Source organism: Oncorhynchus masou, chromosome 13, assembly GCF_036934945.1.
Source record: "Oncorhynchus masou masou isolate Uvic2021 chromosome 13, UVic_Omas_1.1, whole genome shotgun sequence".
NCBI classification, from domain to species: Eukaryota; Metazoa; Chordata; class Actinopteri; order Salmoniformes; family Salmonidae; genus Oncorhynchus; species Oncorhynchus masou.
This window is the reverse complement of record NC_088224.1, coordinates 18,264,085-18,286,452: the sequence shown is the minus strand read 5'-3', so window position 1 is coordinate 18,286,452 and position 22,368 is coordinate 18,264,085. Positions and strand designations below refer to the sequence as shown.

The 22,368-nt window shown below is 49.4% G+C and overlaps 1 protein-coding gene across 1 annotated transcript in view; it reads left to right on the top strand.

Annotated features, from left to right (window-relative positions):
* Positions 1–22,368, top strand: part of LOC135553279 (potassium voltage-gated channel subfamily H member 8-like) — a 107,342-nt gene that overhangs the window by 69,226 nt on the left and 15,748 nt on the right. Inside the window, exons 7-11 of the mRNA XM_064985449.1 lie at positions 828–1,032; positions 8,286–8,498; positions 9,446–9,645; positions 20,350–20,599; positions 22,005–22,219. Coding sequence (XP_064841521.1) covers positions 828–1,032; positions 8,286–8,498; positions 9,446–9,645; positions 20,350–20,599; positions 22,005–22,219 — 1,083 coding nt within the window. The remainder of the gene's footprint in view (positions 1–827; positions 1,033–8,285; positions 8,499–9,445; positions 9,646–20,349; positions 20,600–22,004; positions 22,220–22,368) is intronic.

Below are 22,368 nucleotides of genomic sequence, written 5' to 3'. Positions count from 1 at the left end.
TGGCGATGATGATAATGATGATGGTGATGCTGAGATAATGATGGCGGTGATGCTGATGATAGTGATGATGATAATGATGGTGAAGGTGATGGTGACGATGATAATGATGGGGGTGATAAAAATGATAAAGGTGATGCTGGTGATGATAGTGATAAAGGTGATGGTGATGATGATAATGATGGTGGTGATGGTGATGATAATGATAAAGGTGATAATGGTGAAGATAGGCATAAAGGTGATGGTGATGATGATAATGATGGTGGTGATGGTGATGATAACGATAAAGGTGATGATAATGATGGTGGTGTTGATAATGATAAAGGTGATGATGGTGATTACAGCGATAAAGGTGATTTACATTTACATTTAAGTCATTTAGCAGACGCTCTTATCCAGAGCGACTTACAAATTGGTGAATTCACCTTCTGACAACCAGTGGAACAGCCACTTTACAATAGTGCATCTAAATCATTTAAGGGGGGGGGGGTGAGAAGGATTACTTTATCCTATCCTAGGTATTCCTTGAAGAGGTGGGGTTTCAGGTGTCTCCGGAAGGTGGTGATTGACTCCGCTGATGATGATAATGATGGTGGTGATGGTGATGATAACGATAAAAGTGATGATGGTGATGATAGTGATAAAGGTGATGATGGTGATGATGTGTTTAGCTATGTTTGGTCATGATGAGGAGGAGGAGTAGGATGATCAAGAAGGTGTGTTGTTTGGTTGAATAGGAGGAAGATGAAGACACTTGCCACTAGCTCCCCTCTGTACCTCCTCTGCTGTTACTGTAATAGAACCACACCTGTCATTCATTCCCCACCCAGGTATCAGTAGTCCACCTGTTGAAGACAGTGCGTCTGCTCCGGCTGCTGCGTCTCCTCCAGAAGATGGACCGGTACTCCCAGCACAGCACTGTGGTGCTCACCCTGCTCATGTCCATGTTCGCCCTGCTGGCCCACTGGATGGCCTGCATCTGGTACGTCATCGGCAAGAAGGAGATGGAGGCCAACGCCTACTCCTGGGACATCGGTGAGTGGTGGGAGCGACTAGTTTTGTCTGAGAGGGGATCAGGGATTTGGTTGGGTATTGAGTCTTACGGGGGGTGAGGGGGGGGCATCAGAGATGGGGAAAGTAGGGGTCAGGAAGAGAGGTGGAAGACTGAGGGTGAGCATGTCTGAGAATCGCCTTAGGGGTGGGCATCGCCGGGTAAGCGGCTAGTTCTGTCTGGAGGGGTTCAGGGACAGCATCATTTACCTGGCTAGAGACCCTGAACATCAATGGATGAGACGGACATTGGTGAGCAGCTTGTTCTGTCTGGAGGGGTTCCGGGATGGTGCTGACATTTGGTGCGTGGGCGTTTTTGGTTAGTAGTGTCAGCAGGTCATGGCAGCATATCATGGCTTATGTGTGGTTGTTTTTGGCTAGCATCTAAACTCAGCAAAAAAAGAAACGTCCTCTCACTGTCAACTGCGTTTATTTTCAGCAAACTTAACATGTCTAAATATTTGTATGAACATAAGATTCAACAACTGAGACATAAACTGAACAAGTTCCACAGCCATGTGACTAACTAGCATAATGTGTCCCTGAACAAAGGGAGGGGTCAAAATCAAAAGTAACAGTCAGTATCTGGTGTGGCCACCAGTTGCATTAAGTACTGCAGTGCATCTCCTCCTCATGGACTGCATCAGATTTGCCAGTTCTTGCTGTGAAATGTTACCCCACACTTCCACCAAGACACCTGCAAGTTCCCTGACATTTCTGGGGGGAATGGCCCTAGCCCTCACCCTCCAATCCAACAAGTCCCAGACGTGCTCAATGGGATTGAGATCCGGGCTCTTCATTGGCCATGGCAGAACACTGACATTCCTGTCTTGCAGGAAATCACACACAGAACGAGCAGTATGGCTGGTGGCATTGTCATGCTGGAGGGTCATGTCAGGATGAGCCTGCAGGAAGGGTAACACATGAGGGAGGATGTCTTCCCTGTAATGCAGTGTTGAGATTGCCTGCAATGACAAAAAGCTCAGTCCGATGATGCTGTGACACACCGTCCCAGACCATGACGGACCCTCCACCTCCAAATCGATCCCGCTCCAGAGTACAGGCCTCGGTGTAACGCGAATCCGACAATCACCCCTGGTGAGACAATACCGCGACTCGTCAGTGAAGAGCACTTTTTGCCAGTCCTGTCTGGTCCAGCGGCGGTGGGTTTATGCCCGTAGGCAACGTTGTTGCCTTTGATGTCTGGTGAGGACCTGCCTTACAACAGGCCTACAAGCCCTCAGTCCAGCCTCTCTCAGCCTATTGCGGAGAGTCTGAGCAGTGATAGAGGGATTGTGCATTCCTGGTGTAACCTGGGCTGTTGTTGTCGCCATCCTGTACCTGTCCCGCAGGTGTGATGTTTCAGATGTACCGATCCTGTGCAGGTGTTGTTACACATGGTATGCCACTGCGAGGATGATCAGCTGTCCGTCCCACCTCCCTGTAGCGCTGTCTTAGGCGTCTCACAGCCCGGACATTGCAATTTATTGCCTTGGCCACATCTGCAGTCCTCATGCCTCCTTGCAGCATGCCTAAGGCACATTCACGCAGATGAGCATGGACCCTGGGCACTTTTCTTTTGGTGTTTTTCAGAGTCAGTAGAAAGGCCTCTTTAGTGTCCTAAGTTTTCATAACTGTGACCTTATTTGCCTACCGTCTGTAAGCTGTTAGTGTCTTAACGACCGTTCCACAGGTGCATGTTCAGTGTTTAAACCCATTTTTACGAATTTGTCTTTGAAAGACAGGGTCCTGAAAAAGGGACGTTTCTTTTTTTGCTTAGTTTATTAGCTTCCCAACCAGCATCTCGCTATGCAGTTTTAATGGCTGTGTTGATTATTTTATTGATTTAACTGATTTCTAATGAGACACTCGTTACACTATAAAATATTCATGCACGGGGAAGGAATTGAATGTGACTGGGGAAAAACATGTCCTGTTTTTATTTGTTTCTGGGGTTTTGATTGACAGAGTAGCGTAGTCCCACAGTAATGACTAGTCACCGGGCCCCAGGCTTCCCCTGAACACATAATGTCCAACACATAATGAGGCCTCTAGGGCTGATCCCCAGTCAGTATCGATGAGCCAGGCTCTATTCTCAATTACCTCTCCCTGACGTCTCCAAACTGATTCTGGGTCAGTATCGATGGGGCCATGAGAAGCTGATGCTGTTTTTCCAATTCACTGAGCCTCAGTGTCATGCAGGATTAATGCACTGTATCTCAATTATGGAATTCTAATGCTGATCCCACGTCAGTGAGAGCGGTATATCCAATTACCATTCTTAAGTGTCTGGTGGAGGTCTCAGGGACCTGCTGATTGTTTCAACACTCACGTTATAGATAGGAGCTGACCTAGGAAAAGTTTTGGTTCTCAGGTACCTGGTATCAGGGATGGATTGCGACCAGAAGTCATCCCGGATGTTTTTAACACACAGGCCCATTACTTTAGCCTCCTTCCACCATCATGCAGTGGAAAGAATGGTGGATTAGGCTACCATTATTTAAAATAAGGATCATTCTGCGCAAAACCCCCAATTTAAACCGACCCACTAGGCTTCAGATGGACTAGCACATCTGGCATTTGTTCAAGCTGCCCTATCTGTTTGTTCTTGCTAATGCTCAGTTTGTATGTTAGGCATTCACAGTTCTGGATACAGTGGAAAGAGTTCAGAGAAACTATATTGTTGACTCCAATTATGGGCTCCAATTATGCTATATACACTGAGTGTACAAAACATTAAGAACCTGACATTGCCTGACCAGGTGAATCCAGGTGAAAGCTATGCTCCCTTATCATTTATTAAATTCACTTCAATCAGTGTAGATGAAGGGGTGGAGACAAGTTAGAAAATGACAACACAGACACACGTCTACAACACGTGTGTCTGTGCCTGTGTGTGTGTCTCTTTACAATCCCTGCTGTTCCATAAGGCATATTTGTATACGTTTTTTTCCCAATCAGATTTTACTTGCATGAGCAGTAAGACTGGACCAGTAGTCCAGGTGCGATAAAATTAGGTTCTGCCTTGTTGATAGTGCTATTAAGATAGTGCTGTTAACAATATTTAGTTGAGGTTCAGCATTTAGTGAATGATTTGTCCAAAATACAATCATTTTAGTTTTGAAATATTTAGGACTCATTTATTGTTTGCCACCCATCCTGAAACTGACTGCAGCTCTTTGATAAGTGTTGCGCTTGCTGTGGTAGCTGACGTGTATAGTGTTGAGTCATCAGCATACATAGAAACACAGGCTTTACTCAGAGTCAGTAGCAGGTCATAAGTAAAAAATGTAAAAAAAAAAAAATTAAGGGGCCTAGATAGCTGCCCTGGGGAATGCCTGACTATACCTGGATTATGTTAAAGAACACCTTCTGTGTTCTGTTTGACAGGTAACTCTCAATCCACATTATAGCAGAGGATGTAAAACCATAACACATACGTTATTGCAGCAGCAGATTATGATCGATAAAAGCTGCACTGGAGTCTAACAAAACAGCTCCCACAATCGTTTTATCAATTTCCTGTGCATGTTGAATGTCCTTTCCTATAAGCATGCTAAAAATCTGTTAAGTTGTTTACTGTGAAATAGCATTGTATCTGGTCAAACAATATTTTTCTCCAAAAGTTTACTAAATGTTGGAAACAGGCTGATTGGTCAGCTGTTTGAGCCAGTATAGGGTGCATTGCTATTCTTGGGTAGCGTAATGATTTTTGCTTCCCTCCATGCCTGAAGGCACATACTTTCATGTAGGCTTAGATTGAAGAGATGGTAAAAGATATTGGCAATATTGTCCGCTATGATCCTTAGTAATTTTCCATCCAAGTTGTCAGACCCAGGTGGCTTGTAATTGTTGATAGACAACAATACTTTTTTATTCTCTTCCACACTCACTTTACAGAAATAAAAATGACCATGCTTGTCTTTCATAATTTGGTCAGTTATTCATGGATGTATAGGTCCAGAATTTGTTGTTGTCATGCCTAAGTTTGCTATTCTTGCCAATGAAAAAAACATTAAAGTCATTGGCACTATCAGTGCGTTTTGTGATGAATGAGCCATCTGATTCAATGAATGATGGGGCCAAGTTTGCATTTTTTCCCAAAATGTCATTTAAGGTGCTCCAAAGCCTTATACTATCATTCTTTATATACAGTGCATTCGGAAAGTATTTAGAGCGCTTTACTTTTTCCACATTCTGTTACATTACAGCCTAAAATGTGTTAATATAAATGTCAATCTACACACAATACCCCATAATGACAATGGGGAAACAGGTTTTTAGAAATGTTTGCACATTTATTACAAATAAAGAACAGAAATACCTTATTTACATACGTATTCAGACCCTTTGCTATGAGACTCAAAATTGAGCTCAGCTGCATCCTGTTTCCATTGAACATCCTTGAGATGTTTCTACAACTTGATTGGAGTCCACCTGTGGTAAATTCAATTTATTGGACATGATTTGGAAAGGCACACACCTGTCTATATAAGGTCCCACAGTTGACAGTGCATGTCAGAGTACAAATCTGTCGTTCTGCCCCTGAACAGGCAGTTAACCCACTGTTCCTAGGCCGTCATTGAAAATAAGAATTTGTTCTTAACTGACTTGCCTAGTAAAAAAAATATAAATAAAAATTGTAAAAACCTGGTTTTGCTTTGTGGTTATGGGGTATTGTGTTTTGACTGGAGGGGGAAAAATATAATTGTAATTAATTTTAGAATAAGTCTGTAATATAACTAAATGTGAATACTTTCGAATGCACTGTAATTTATCTTAGTTTCTTAGTACAGTTTCTTCTTATTTTTTCAGTTTAGTCACATGATTTCTAAATGTACAGTACGTTTGCCAATCGTCTGTGCAGCCAGACTTATTTGTCATTCCTTTTGCCTCATCCCTCTCAACCATACAATTTTATAATTTTGAACAGTTTTTACAGTCACCTTAATGGGTGCATACTTATTATTAACTAGAATAAGCAATTTCATAAATGTGTCAAGTGCAGCGTCTGACTGCTCCTCATTACACACCACAGACCAGCAAATATTACTTACAGGAATATGCCTCTGAACATACACTGCAACACCTCCACAATAGGCAACCCGGTCTCTTCTGAAGATGTTGAAACCATGTATTGCATACCACTGTATCATCAAAGGTATTATCTAAGTGAGTTTCAGAGGTAGTCAGTATATGAATGTTATGTTACTAGAAAGTTATCAATTTCATGAACCGTGTTTCTTAGGCTATGTATGTTAATGTGGGCAATTTGTAGCACTTTTCTGGGATTCTTGATAGTCTTTATTGCTTTATTGGGAGGCTTATCAGAGGTAGACATGACAATGGTATTTATGTTTGAGCTGATAGTGCAGGGTGAGCTGCACACAGTGAATTTCCTGCTAGGGCACACCGCCCAGTGCTAACAATATAACCCATGTTCATAGGCGCATAATTACGGCATACAAAAGCTGTAGGATTGACAGTAGCATTCAAAGGAGTTAGAGGTACATAAATGAGGTTACTTACATTATGACTGCCAACGCCCCTGGGACAATGTACATTTTCAGCAGCACTACGACAACTCAGCGACATAATGGTAAGGATTGTCTGAGCAGGGCTTGGGTCAATGATAGTCATTGTCTCAACGCAGCCTTGAAATGCACGGACAGGGTCCAGGAGCCAAGATGATTTGGATGGACCAAAAGGTGTCAAAGTTATCTATAAGAGTTATGCCAACAGAACTACAGTTGTCTTTTAGCCAAGTGTTTAATGCTAGTAGCCTGCTGAATCTTTCACAGCCGCGGCCCAGCGATGGTACCAGGGCTGAAATAATTGCCCACGTTTTGGAATCTTTCAGAGCAAGAATCAGTTCTTTAAAATGCATTTTCAGCAGTTCCGAGATAGCCCTCCTAATGTCATTTGACCCTACATGGACTGCAACAGGCGCATCGGTTTGTGCCAAGAACTGCAACGCTGCAGAGTTTTTCACGCTCAACAGTTTCCTGTGTATATCAAAAATGGTCCACCACCCAAAGGACATCCAGCCATGGGGGTGCAACTCAATATTAGGAAGGTGTTCTTAATGTCTGGTATACTCAGGGTACACTGTATATACAGTGGGGTCTGAAAGGATTGACACCCTTGATGAAGATGAGCAAAAATGACTGTATAAAATAAATGTATATAATTATAATCTCCAACCTTTTTTTAGCATGAGAGCTACTTTTAAATGATTAAATATGTTGTGAGCTTCTGATTTAAAAAAAATCCTAGCTTTCAAATAGGCTCTCTCTTTGTATTTTCCCGAATTCAGATTTTCTTGGTAAATTTGTGTTCTGTTTTCTCTCTACAAATTACAATTATTAATGTAGAAACAATGACATTGGATGATCTGAGTCCATGTCAATTCTTAAAATAACATCCAAAGACAAAATTTGAGGGCTGGGAAAAAACAAACAAATGTTGATCTTTGAGTGACCCCTTTAAATGCTTCTTTGGCGAGAGAAGAATGTGCTGGACTAGCTATGTTTTTGCTGCTGCATATGTCATGACAGAGTTTGCAAAAAACAAAAGCCCACCGGAATGATACAAATAATCATGAATGTTTTGGGGAAAGATTTTATAGTGTTTATTTCTTTTTGTCTTTCTGTTTAACCAGAAGATAGTTACTGTATCATTTAACACTAAATGGCGACACAAAGTGAATAGAAGACACGTGCACCACACAGATGTAAAGGGGCATTATTGCTGGAAATGAATGGGCAGGTATTGTTACCTTTTAACTGTGGCTAACCAGGGGCGGGATAATGTCAATGTGGATTTGATTGATAGTAGGCAGGGGCTTGAGGTGTCTGATACATGTGAGATTTGTTTATGATAGTTTGTGGTGGAACACGTGAAAAATACATTGCAGAATTGTTTGGAGAGTTACTCATCGGTAGGCTGCGAGCTATTGGTAGCTCACAATCGACCTCTTGGAGACCCCTGCCCTATATAGTGCAATGCTCTGGTGAAAAGTTATGCACTATCTAGAGCAAATGAAGACATTTTGGACAAAGCCTATGACTGTTCTGATTCTCCACCCCTCACAATCATGACTGGAGGAAGTTTCCACCATTCCTTACACTCCTTCTAACTCATGACGGAGTGTACGAGTGTACACTTTGAGCTTTGAGGAGAGAAGGGTAGAGAATTGGAACAAAGCCCATCTTTCCCTCCCTCCTCTCTGTCTCCAGGCTGGCTCCATGAGTTGGGGAAGCGTCTGGAGTCTCCCTACGACCCCCTGGGGGAAGTGAACGGGACGGGGCTGAGCGGACCCTCTCTGAGGAGTGTCTACATCGCTTCTCTCTACTTCACCCTGTCCAGTCTGACCAGCGTGGGCTTCGGCAACGTGTCGGCCAACACCGACGCGGAGAAGATCTTCTCCATCTGCACCATGCTCATCGGAGGTAGGGGAGATACACACACACACGGGCCCACACACACACGGGCCCACACACACATGGGCCCACACACACACAGGCCCACACACGGGCTCACACACACACGGGCCCACACACACACGGGCCCACACACACACGGGCCCACACACACACGGGCCCACACACACACGGGCCCACACACACACGGGCCCACACACACACGGGCCCACACACACACGGGCCCACACACACACGGGCCCACACACGCACGGGCCCACACACGCACAGGCCCACACACGCACATCACAATTAATGCATGTAAGAATTGAATCTGTGAACACCAGGCAATGTTCATACTGTTAGCTTCGTCTGGTTTTATCTAGTTTTACTGTGATAATGACTGCTGGTCTTGTGGCTGATCCGCTGGTTTGGACTGCTTCTATTTGGTTTTAGCTGGTCCAAACCAGAGACGTGAACTGGTTTTGGGGCTGTGGGTTTAAATGAGGTCACAGTAGCAAGTGTTCTCCCTTTGAATGCTCATGAGCCTGGCTGTGTTAAATGTCCCCGACTGCCTGGGGGCAATCACACACACACACACACACACACACACACACACACACACACACACACACACACACACACACACACACACACACACACACACACAACCTCTAGTAAATCTTTCTCAGAATTTTTTCCTCTTCTCTTAATCTTGAGCCCCACCTCTAAATCTCATGCCCCACCTCTAAATATCTTGCCCATCCATCCCCAAACTAAATTTTACTCCCACACTCCGAACTCCAAACCCACCTCCCAATATCATGCCACTCTAACTCATCCCCACCAAAACCCTGTTTTCCAACCCTCCCTCCCTCCTGTCTGTCTGTCCTCGGCCTGCCTGCCTGCCCACCAATCCCTCCGCCCTTCTGTCCCTCCCTTCCCCCCTCCCTTTCCCCCCCATCCCTCCCCTCCAGCGTTGATGCACGCCCTGGTGTTTGGTAATGTGACAGCCATTATTCAGAGGATGTACTCTCGCTGGTCCCAGTACCACACCCGCACCAAGGACCTGAAGGACTTCATCCGAGTCCACCACCTGCCCCAGGGCCTCAAACAGCGCATGCTGGAGTACTTCCAGACCACATGGTCCGTCAACAACGGCATTGACTCCAACGAGGTGAGCAATCTGAACACCCTTTGTGGAGAGTGTTATTATAGGTTATTGATTCAGCCCGACACTATCACTCCTGATTCAACTATCAAGGGCTTGATGATGAGAGTGTAAACCATAAAGAAGCTTGGCTGAAAAAGTATTTAAAAAATAGAGAGGGGGGGTGAAAGAGAGACAGAAAGAGAGAGAGAGAGAGAGAGAGAGAGAGAATGATAGAGAAAGAGCATGAGAGATGGATAGACTGAGATAGAGAGCAGGACAAAAAGAGAGACAGTGGCCCATCATGCCTCAGGAGCAGTTTGCTTTTGAGACAGACAGCAAAGACATAACATTCAGATAGGGCAGAGAGATGAATCACAGATGTATGAATTATAGATAGGCCTGTTGATTAAAGTGGGCCTCTGTTGTCATGATGACTCACTGATATTTTCTGTTCAGCACGTTTCTGCTACTGGCTAAAACAGAGACTGACAGATGTTGTGTGTCAGGGATGATTAGATGATGATTAGGATAATTAATGGCTTAGTAATGTAGCTGGTGTTTTGTGGTGGGAACCAGGGGCGCCGCCAGGGATATTGGGCCCCTTAAAAAGATATCACATTGGGCCCCACCACCACCACAGGCCACACCAACCCTGCGCAGTTTCTGCAACCACACACCTCCAGAACCCAATCGACCCATTCAAAGCTTTAAATAACTCTACCTTTGCAGGCTTGCAACTCTCTTGTAGTCCAATACTTACTGTATGATATTTCCTGACAGTGAGCTGTGATAATATAACACTGTGCAGACATGCATGCAACATTCTGCATACAGTGGAATTCACTATTTGACGTAAGACTGATACCCTCTATAAGAAATGTGCTAAAGGTCATCTTTTACAGTCTAAATGTAATTTTAATGGTAACATTCTTGAATGGAAAATTCTCTTAACATTAATGTATAACTTAAAATAAATATAACTTAAATATATATTAACCTTTTCAATTACAATGAATATAACTTAAATATACATTAACCTATTCAATTACAATACATTTTTTCCATTTTTTTATTTCAACTTTATTTAACCAGGTAGGTTCTCCTTTACAACTGCGACCTGGCCAAGATAAAGCAAAGCAGTTCGACACATACAACAACACAGAGTTACACATGGAGTAAAACAAACATACAGTCAATAATACAGTAGAAAAATAAATCTATATACAATAAATATTATCATATATAGAATTATATAACAAACAAAATAATAAAATCAGCAGCAGACTTCAGAACTAAGTTTTACATACCAACTAGAAAATAAGCAGCTGTGAAGTGGAAATGGTAACAAAATGGAAATGAAAAGGCCTGGTGGTGGCGCTAGAGGAAAGGTCAAGAGGTCACCAAATCAATAGGTTTCTTCCACTTGGGGACTTGATTGTGCACAACTAATTGTATGTCAATCCAGCCATTACTTTGAGATATATCTTGTTCTCAGTCTGTTCTCACTCTGTTCTCAGCCTGTGGGCATCATGTGTGTAGTGATCCAGTATCCACAGCCATACCATTTAGCAGTTATCACTGGCCCTCGCTCAGTCTCACTCACCAAGAGCCCAGCGCTGAGCCTTCTTGTTAGTAAAGTCACTGATCAAGTCTTTGAAGCTAACTGACTTTCAATGGGACAGCATGGCAGGACTGCAAAGCCTGTCCTGGGACATAGTGGACCTCAAATAGTTTATCAGGTTTAGCTTACTGAAAGCTCTCTCGCCACCAGCAACGGTCACAGGCAGTGTGCAAAATATATGTAAAGCACTGCACACTTCTCCAAAAATGCTCTGCAGCTGCATCTTACAAATTCCATTCAGGAGACCAAGAGGGGACAGGCTAGGGGGGAAAGTGGCAGCATATACAGTGTTCAGGTGTCTTACTTCATGTTGAAACTCAGGTGTCAGATCTCTGGAATACTTCATGATCAGTGGTTGGAACACAGAAGAGACTTTATCCTCACTAATCTGACCAACTTTCACAACAGCACAACATTATTCTACCATTTTTGCAGTGGTGTTGAACCAAGTGTCCAAGTCACTTATGATGTTGTCCATAGCAGTAAAAACACTGTGTTCTGAAACACCGTTGCTGCACTGTCCTGAACCGTCTCTTCTTGAGAGTCATGGAATCTCTTCCTTTTCCTCTGGCGGCTGTGTTCTGAAACACCGTTGCTGCACTGTCCTGAACCGTCTCTTCTTGAGAGTCATGGAATCTCTTCCTTCTCCTCTGGCGGCTGTGTTCTGAAACACCGCGGTCTGTGTTCTTCTTGAAACACTGAAACACCGTTGCTGCACTGTCCTGAACTGTCTCTTCTTGAGAGTCATGGAATCTCTTCCGTCTCTCTGGCTCTGAAACACCGCTGGTCCTGTGTTCTTCTTGAGAGTCATGGAATCTCTTCCTTCTCCTCTGGCGGCTGTGTTCCTTGCTAAATTGAGGTGCAACATCCATTTGCGTAGAAATCAGTGTTGCCTCAGACAGGAGAGGCTCCTATCCATCTCTAAGAGCCTTCATTTCTTCCTTTAAGGCTCTGATATTGGCTGCCTCAAGTGACATTTTTCCTGACTGGAGAATCACATTCATGTCCTCAATGCATTGCAGTACCTGCAATTATGACAACTGACATGTCATTCAACACAATGCTGCTCACCTCCTCCTTCAGTTGTGAGTAGGTGGAGAGATGGGGAGACAGGGCTGGTTCAGAGGGGTGGGGATGGGGAGACAGGGCTGGTTCAGAGGGTTCAGGTGTATGGGGATGGGATGGGGAGACATGGGCTGGTTCAGGGGATGGGGAGACAGGGCTGGTTCAGATGGGATGGGGAGACAGGGCTGGTTCAGAAGGGTGGGGATGGGGAGACAGGGCTGGTTCAGAGGGGTGGAGATGGGGAGACAGGGCTGGTTCAGAGGGGGTTCAGGGGATGGGGATGACAGGGCTGGTTCAGGGGATGGGAGTAGGGCTGGAGATGGGGATGGGACAGGGAGATGGGGAGACTGGTTCAGGTTTATGGGGATGGGGAGACAGGGCTGGTTCAGGTGGGGATGGGAGTAGGGCTGGTTCAGGGGTATGGGGATGGGAGTAGGGCTGGTTCAGGGGTATGGAGATGGGGAGACAGGGCTGGTTCAGGGGTATGGAGATGGGGAGACAGGGCTGGTTCAGGTGTATGGGGATGGGAGTAGGGCTGGTTCAGGGGTTTATGGGGATGGGGATGGTTCAGGGGTATGGGAGACAGGGCTGGTTCAGAAGGGTGGGGATGGGGAGACAGGGCTGGTTCAGGGGTATGGAGATGGGGAGACAGGGCTGGTTCAGGGGTATGGAGATGGGGAGACAGGGCTGGTTCAGGTGTATGGGGATGGGAGTAGGGCTGGTTCAGGGGTATGGGGATGGGAGTAGGGCTGGTTCAGGGGTATGGGGATGGGAGTAGGGCTGGTTCAGGGGTATGAGGATGGGGAGACAGGGCTGGTTCAGGGGTATGGAGGGGGAGACAGGGCTGGTTCAGAAGGGTGGGGATGGGGAGACAGGGCTGGTTCAGGGGGTGGGGATGGGGATGGGGAGACAGGGCTGGTTCAGGTTTGGGATGGGGTTCAGGGGTATGGGGATGGGAGTAGGGCTGGTTCAGGATGGAGATGGGGAGACAGGGCTGGTTCAGGTGTTGGGGATAGGAGTAGGGCTGGTTCAGGGGTATGGAGATGGGGATGGTTCAGGATGGGGAGACAGGGCTGGTTCAGGGGCTGGTTAGGGGTATGGGGAGACAGGGCTGGGGATGGGGAAACAGGGCTGGTTCAGGGGTATGGGGATGGGGAGACAGGGCTGGTTCAGGGGTATTGGGAGTAGGGGGTTCATGGGGATGACAGGGCTGGTTCAGGTTTATGGGGATGGGGATGGGGAGACAGGGCTGGTTCAGGGGTGGGGATGAGACAGGGCTGGTTCTGGAGATGGGGAGACAGGGCTGGTTCAGGGGGTGGGGATGGGGAGACAGGGCTTTCAGGGGTATGGGGATGGGAGTAGGGCTGGTTCAGGTGTATGGGGATGGGAGTAGGGCTGGTTCAGGTTTATGGGGATGGGGAGACAGGGCTGGTTCAGGGGTATGGGGATGGGGAGACAGGGCTGGTTCAGGGGTATGGGGATGGGGAGACAGGGCTGGTTCAGGGGTATGGGGATGGGGAGACAGGGCTGGTTCAGGGGTATGGGGATGGGAGTATGGGGATGGGAGACAGGGCTGGTTCAGGGGTATGGAGATGGGGAGACAGGGCTGGTTCAGGGGTATGGAGATGGGAGTAGGGCTGGTTCAGGTGTATGGGGATGGGGAGACAGGGCTGGTTCAGGGGTATGGGATGGGAGTAGGGCTGGTTCAGGGGTATGGGGATGGGGATGGGGTGTAGATGGGAGACAGGGCTGGTTCAGGTGTATGGGGATGGGGAGACAGGGCTGGTTCAGGGGAGGATGGGGAGACAGGGCTGGTTCAGGGGTGGGGGTGTATGGGGACAGGGCTGGTTCAGGTTTATGGGGATGGGGAGACAGGGCTGGTTCAGGTTTATGGGGATGGGGAGACAGGGCTGGTTCAGGTTTATGGGGATGGGGAGACAGGGCTGGTTCAGGTGTATGGGGATGGGAGACAGGGCTGGTTCAGGTGTATGGGGATGGGAGTAGGGCTGGTTCAGGTTTATGGGGATGGGGAGACAGGGCTGGTTCAGGTGTATGGGGATGGGGAGACAGGGCTGGTTCAGGTGTATGAGGATGGGGAGACAGGGCTGGTTCAGGTGTATGGGGATGGGGAGTAGGGCTGGTTCAGGGTATGGGGATGGGGAGACAGGGCTGGTTCAGGTGGTATGGAGATGGGGAGACAGGGCTGGTTCAGGGGTATGGGAGACAGGGCTGGGGAGACAGGGCTGGTTCAGGTGTATGGGGATGGGGAGACAGGGCTGGTTCAGAGGTATGAGGTGGGGGATGGGGAGACAGGGCTGGTTCAGATGTATGGGGATGGGGAGACAGGGCTGGTTCAGAGGTATGAGGATGGGGAGACAGGGCTGGTTCAGGTTTATGGGGATGGGGAGACAGGGCTGGTTCAGGATGGGGGTATGGGGATGGGAGAGGGGTATGGAGATGTGGAGACTGGTTCAGGTGTATGGGGATGGGGAGGGAGACAGGGCTGGTTCAGGTTTATGTGGGGAGACAGGGCTGGTTCAGGGGTATGATGGGGAGACAGGGCTGGTTCAGAAGGGTGGGGATGGGGAGACAGGGCTGGTTCAGAGGGGTGGAGATGGGGAGACAGGGCTGGTTCAGAGGGGTGGGGATGGGGAGACAGGGCTGGTTCAGGGGTATGGGGATGGGGAGACAGGGCTGGTTCAGGGGTATGGAGATGGGGAGACAGGGCTGGTTCAGGTGTATGGGGATGGGAGTAGGGCTGGTTCAGGGGTATGGGGATGGGAGTAGGGCTGGTTCAGGGGTATGGGGATGGGAGACAGGGCTGGTTCAGGGGTATGAGGATGGGGAGACAGGGCTGGTTCAGGGGTATGGAGATGGGGAGACAGGGCTGGTTCAGAAGGGTGGGGATGGGGAGACAGGGCTGGTTCAGAGGGGTGGAGATGGGGAGACAGGGCTGGTTCAGAGGCGTGGGGATGGGGAGACAGGGCTGGTTCAGGGGTATGGAGATGGGGAGACAGGGCTGGTTCAGGTGTATGGGGATGGGAGTAGGGCTGGATGGGGATGGGAGTAGGGCTGGTTCAGGGGTATGGAGATGGGGAGACAGGGCTGGTTCAGGTGTATGGAGATGGGGAGACAGGGCTGGTTCAGGTGTATGGGGATGGGGAGACAGGGCTGGTTCAGAAGGGTGGGGATGGGGAGACAGGGCTGGTTCAGAGGGGTGGAGATGGGGAGACAGGGCTGGTTCAGAGGGGTGGGGATGGGGAGACAGGGCTGGTTCAGGGGTATGGAGATGGGGAGACAGGGCTGGTTCAGGGGTATGGGGATGGGAGTAGGGCTGGTTCAGGGGTATGGGGATGGGAGTAGGGCTGGTTCAGGGGTATGGAGATGGGGAGACAGGGCTGGTTCAGGGGTATGAGGATGGGAGACAGGGCTGGTTCAGGGGTATGAGGATGGGAGTAGGGCTGGTTCAGGTGTATGGGGATGGGAGTAGGGCTGGTTCAGGTGTATGGGGATGGGAGTAGGGCTGGTTCAGGGGTATGGAGATGGGGAGACAGGGCTGGTTCAGGGGTATGAGGATGGGGAGACAGGGCTGGTTCAGGTGTATGGGGATGGGAGTCAGGGCTGGTTCAGGTTTATGGGGATGGGGAGACAGGGCTGGTTCAGGGGTATGGAGATGGGGAGACAGGGCTGGTTCAGAAGGGTGGGGATGGGGAGACAGGGCTGGTTCAGAGGGGTGGAGATGGGGAGACAGGGCTGGTTCAGAGGGGTGGGGATGGGGAGACAGGGCTGGTTCAGGGGTATGGGGATGGGAGTAGGGCTGGTTCAGGGGTATGGGGATGGGAGTAGGGCTGGTTCAGGGGTATGGGGATGGGAGTAGGGCTGGTTCAGGGGTATGAGGATGGGGAGACAGGGCTGGTTCAGGGGTATGGGGATGGGAGTAGGGCTGGTTCAGGGGTATGGGGATGGGGAGACAGGGCTGGTTCAGGGGTATGGAGATGTGGAGACAGGGCTGGTTCAGAAGGGTGGGGATGGGGAGACAGGGCTGGTTCAGAGGGGTGGAGATGGGGAGACAGGGCTGGTTCAGAGGGGTGGGGATGGGGAGACAGGGCTGGTTCAGGGGTATGGAGATGGGGAGACAGGGCTGGTTCAGGGGTATGAGGATGGGGAGACAGGGCTGGTTCAGGTGTATGGGGATGGGAGTAGGGCTGGTTCAGGGGTATGAGGATGGGGAGACAGGGCTGGTTCAGGGGTATGGGGATGGGAGTAGGGCTGGTTCAGGTGTATGGGGATGGGAGACAGGGCTGGTTCAGGTTTATGGGGATGGGGAGACAGGGCTGGTTCAGGTTTATGGGGATGGGGAGACAGGGCTGGTTCAGGGGTATGGGATGGGAGTAGGGCTGGTTCAGGGGTATGGGGATGGGGAGACAGGGCTGGTTCAGGGGTATGAGGATGGGGAGACAGGGCTGGTTCAGGGGTATGGGGATGGGGAGACAGGGCTGGTTCAGGGGTATGGAGATGGGAGTAGGGCTGGTTCAGGTGTATGGGGATGGGGAGACAGGGCTGGTTCAGGTTTATGGGGATGGGGAGACAGGGCTGGTTCAGGTTTATGGGGATGGGAGACAGGGCTGGTTCAGGTTTATGAGGATGGGGAGACAGGGCTGGTTCAGAGGTATGGGGATGGGAGTAGGGCTGGTTCAGGTGTATGGGGATGGGGAGACAGGGCTGGTTCAGGTTTATGGGGATGGGGAGACAGGGCTGGTTCAGGTTTATGGGGATGGGGAGACAGGGCTGGTTCAGGGGTATGGGGATGGGAGACAGGGCTGGTTCAGGTGTATGAGGATGGGGAGACAGGGCTGGTTCAGGTGTATGAGGATGGGGAGACAGGGCTGGTTCAGGGGTATGGGGATGGGAGTAGGGCTGGTTCAGGTGTATGGGGATGGGGAGACAGGGCTGGTTCAGGTTTATGGGGATGGGGAGACAGGGCTGGTTCAGGTTTATGGGGATGGGAGACAGGGCTGGTTCAGGTTTATGAGGATGGGGAGACAGGGCTGGTTCAGAGGTATGGGGATGGGAGTAGGGCTGGTTCAGGTGTATGGGGATGGGGAGACAGGGCTGGTTCAGGTTTATGGGGATGGGGAGACAGGGCTGGTTCAGGGGTATAGGGATGGGGAGTCAGGGCTGGTTCAGGTTTATGGGGATGGGGAGACAGGGCTGGTTCAGGTTTATGGGGATGGGGAGACAGGGCTGGTTCAGGTTTATGGGGATGGGAGACAGGGCTGGTTCAGGTTTATGAGGATGGGGAGACAGGGCTGGTTCAGGGGTATGAGGATAGGGAGACAGGGCTGGTTCAGGTGTATGGGGAGACAGGGCTGGTTCAGAGGTATGGGGATAGGGAGACAGGGCTGGTTCAGGTGTATGGGGATGGGGAGACAGGGCTGGTTCAGGGGTATGGGGATGGGGAGACAGGGCTGGTTCAGATGTATGGGGATGGGGAGACAGGGCTGGTTCAGGGGTATGGGGATGGGGAGACAGGGCTGGTTCAGGTGTATGGGGATGGGGAGACAGGGCTGGTTCAGGGGGTATGGAGATGGGGAGACAGGACTGGTTCAGGGGTATGGAGATGGGGAGACAGGGCTGGTTCAGGTGTATAGGGATGGGGAGACAGGGCTGGTTCAGGTGTATGGGGATGGGGAGACAGGGCTGGTTCAGGGGTATGGAGATGGGGAGACAGGACTGGTTCAGGGGTATGGAGATGGGGAGACAGGGCTGGTTCAGGTGTATAGGGATGGGGAGACAGGGCTGGTTCAGGTGTATAGGGATGGGGAGACAGGGCTGGTTCAGGGGTATGAGGATGGGGAGACAGGGCTGGTTCAGGTGTATGGGGATGGGAGTAGGGCTGGTTCAGGGGTATGGGGATGGGGAGACAGGGCTGGTTCAGGTGTATGGGGATGGGGAGACAGGGCTGGTTCAGGTGTATGGGGATGGGAGTAGGGCTGGTTCAGGTGTATGGGGATGGGGAGACAGGGCTGGTTCAGGGGTATGAGGATAGGGAGACAGGGCTGGTTCAGGTGTATGGGGATGGGGAGACAGGGCTGGTTCAGAGGTATGAGGATGGGAGACAGGGCTGGTTCAGGGGTATGAGGATGGGGAGACAGGGCTGGTTCAGAGGTATGAGGATGGGAGTAGGGCTGGTTCAGGTGTATGGGGATGGGGAGACAGGGCTGGTTCAGGGGTATGAGGATAGGGAGACAGGGCTGGTTCAGGTGTATGGGGATGGGAGTAGGGCTGGTTCAGGGGTATGAGGATGGGGAGACAGGGCTGGTTCAGGTGTATGGGGATGGGAGTAGGGCTGGTTCAGGGGTATGGGGATGGGGAGACAGGGCTGGTTCAGGGGTATGGGGATGGGGAGACAGGGCTGGTTCAGGGGTATGAGGATGGGGAGACAGGGCTGGTTCAGAGGTATGAGGATGGGGTAGGGCTTGTTCAGGTGTATGGGGATGGAAGTAGGGCTGGTTCAGGGGTATGGGGATGGGGAGACAGGGCTGGTTCAGGGGTATGGGGATGGGGAGACAGGGCTGGTTCAGGGGTATGAGGATGGGGAGACAGGGCTGGTTCAGGGGTATGAGGATGGGGAGACAGGGCTGGTTCAGGGGTATGAGGATGGGGACAGGGCTGGTTCAGGGGTATGGGGATGGGGAGACAGGGCTGGTTCAGGGGTATGAGGATGGGGAGACAGGGCTGGTTCAGAGGTATGAGGATGGGAGTAGGGCTGGTTCAGGGGTATGGGGATGGGGAGTCAGGGCTGGTTCAGGGGTATGAGGATGGGGAGTAGGGCTGGTTCAGAGGTATGAAGATGGGGAGACAGGGCTGCTGAGCCTGAAGCTGCATCTGTTGGGCCTGGCACCAGGCAGCGGCAGGGACAACTGATTTCGTGTGAATAGATGGCTAAAAGTTTGCCTGCATTGATTAAATGTTGGCTAATAGAGAGCGAAAGGTAAACACTCAGAATTTTCTGTGAAGATATTAAGTAACTAATGTTAGGGGAGCAAAAATAGCCTATTTCACTATGGTCTAAGCTACCAGGTTAATTCACACCACTCAGTGACCTCATCCAGCTTGGATACTGACATACTGTCGCCCTTTCTCTTCTCTCTCTTGTCTTTCTTTTCTTTCTTTTCATTTTTGGAAGCCAGATTTCTCTTTAGGAAGCTGAGACATGACAGTTTGGGGGCAGGACCGAACCATTTCATGTAAATAGGGGAGGGGGGGGGGGGGTTGGCCAATACAGAGGCACTCTGGATATTTACTTTTTGCCAAAATCAAGAAAAGAAAAATAAACTGTTAGTTTTATTAGTACATTGTAAATAAAATATTATTTTAATGATGATAGGTTAATAATTTAATCTTGACAAAAATGTGCCTAATGTTCTAATATGGCGCCCATATGGCGCCACTGGTGGGAACAATAGTGTGTTGGCAGAGGTCTCAATATAGGGTCAAAGTAGGAGGGCTGATCTAGATTCAGGTTCACCCTGTCCATTCAATATAATATGTAAGGAAAAACTGATCCTAGATGAGTATATACTTTGAGATGCTTTATGAACACAGGTGCGGTGCTGTTGTATCATTATGCCTTCTTTCAATAATGTTTGATACCCCCAGTTGTGCTGGGTCAAAAGTTCAACTCACTCCATGCAGCACCAGCTAAAGTCAGCACAACTTATTGCAAACACTTGCAATATTTTCACCAAAGTGCCTTTATTCAAAGTGGCCTTAGACATGCAGATTTTTGGTGACATCATCACTTTTAAAATTGTATTTATTTAGCTGACCTTTTTCTAACCTTTTTTAATCAGGAAGTCCCTTGAGATGAATAATCTCTTTCTCGAGAGGGTCCTGACCAAGATAGCAGTTTACGGTCAACTGCAATCGTGCCATGGCTAACTGTCTCTGTCTCTGTCTCTCTCTTTCTCTCTCTCTCTCTCTCTCTCTCTCTCTCTCTCTCTCTCTTTCTCTCTCTCTCCCACCATCCCCCCGTATAGCTGCTGAAGGACTTCCCAGATGAGCTGCGCTCCGACATCACCATGCACTTGAACAAGGAGATCCTGGAGCTGTCACTGTTTGCCTCGGCCAGCAGAGGGTGCCTGCGCTCCCTGTCCCTGCACATCAAGACCACGTTCTGCGCCCCTGGGGAGTACCTGCTGCGCCAGGGGGATGCCCTGCAGGCCATCTTCTTCGTCTGCTCTGGGTCCATGGAGGTGCTGAAGGACGGCATGGTGCTGGCTATACTGGGTGAGACATGGTGCTGGCTATACTGGGTGAGACATGGTGCTGGCTATACTGGGTGAGACATGGTGCTGGCTATACTGGGTGAGACATGGTGCTGGCTATACTGGGTGAGACATGTTGCTGGCTATAGAGGAAGGGAGGGAGGTAGGGAGAGAGGGAGGGTTGGATAGGTAAGCAGGTAGGCCGGGGACAGAAAGGCAGACAGGTTGACAGGCAGACAGACAGACAGACAGATAGACAGACAGGCAGACAGACAGATAGGGAGGCAGACAGACAGACAGGCAGGCAGATGGAGTCCATTGTTGGAACACTTTGTAATACTACTTGGCTGATTCCATCCCAACAGGCCACCTGTGGATCACAGTTTCCGTTGTAGGGCTGAATCTACAGGCCTCTGTCACCTGCCACTCCCTCTCTCTGTGTGAGTGTGAGTCCCTGTGTACAGTATCTGTGACTGAGCCTTTGTATGCTTGTTTGTTTGCTTATTAGTGTGTGTGTGTGGGGGGTACCCCACTACCACTTATCTGCAACACAAAATCCATGTATACATATGTGTATAGTGTGTATGTTATCATGTGTCTGTGTGTGAAGTCAACATCTCCTCTACTCCTCTACTTTGAGCCAGAAGAGATTGACATGCATATTATTAAGGTTACGGGCCAGCCGTACTGCCCTGTTCTGGGCCAGAGTGACTATGTAATGTGTGTATACAGTATTTAACAGGGACAACACTCTCTTTCAGAGCTCTCCTGCTGACTGTGCAGAAGGTCAGGCTGACATTGACAATCTGGGAAGAGTGAAGCTCTCTAAAGCATTACGCCAACTCCTTACAAACCTTCTCACAGCCAAAACCGCTCAGCCAAGCTCCGAGCAAGAGTGTGCCACACAAAAGAAGAGGGGGGGGGGGTTGAGCGGTAGAGAGAGGGGAGGAACAGATAGAGGAGAGGAAAGGAGACGAATGGAGAAAGGGAGTGTAGGGGTGAATAGAGAAAAGAGCAGAGCGAGGGGATGAGAGCAGTCACGACAGCACTGCTTACTATCAGCACCCCCCAGCACCCAATGCAGATAAGCAGTGTTCACAGTTCAGTATGACAATGATAAATACTTTAGCACAGCTCAAGAGCTATTCCAGCTTCCTCATGACATCATGCACACCTAGCCAATACACGGGGCCGACATCCAACACAGGAAAATGAGGGCACCCTAAATAAAAAACTGAAACATAGTGTCACTTTATGACATACAATATATTCTATGCTATGTTCTAACTATGACTGATCAGATTATGTTATTAATAACAGTCCATGACACAAAAAATACAGCCCTAGAAATTGTGGCTTTGTCTATTCTAGTAATTCTAATTCTATGTTTACAGCTGAAACGCCCATCCCTCCCTCTCCCTCCCCAGGTAAGGGTGACCTGATCGGGGCCAACATGTCTATAGATGACCGGGTGATAAAGACCAACGCAGATGTGAAGGCCCTAACCTACTGTGACCTGCAGTGTATCAACCTGAGTGGTCTGTACGAGGTACTGGACCTCTACCCAGAGTACACCAGCCGCTTTGTCCAGGACATCCAGCTGGATCTCACATACAACCTGAGGGAGGGACACGAGTGCCATGTGAGTCACATGCACATACATAGGGAGGGAGGGAGGGAGGGAGGGAGGGAGGGAGGGAGGGAGGGAGGAGGGAGGGAGGGAGGGAGGGAGGGAGGGAGGGAAGGAGGGAGGGAGGGAGATGATGGAGTGCAGCAATAGCCTGGGTTCCT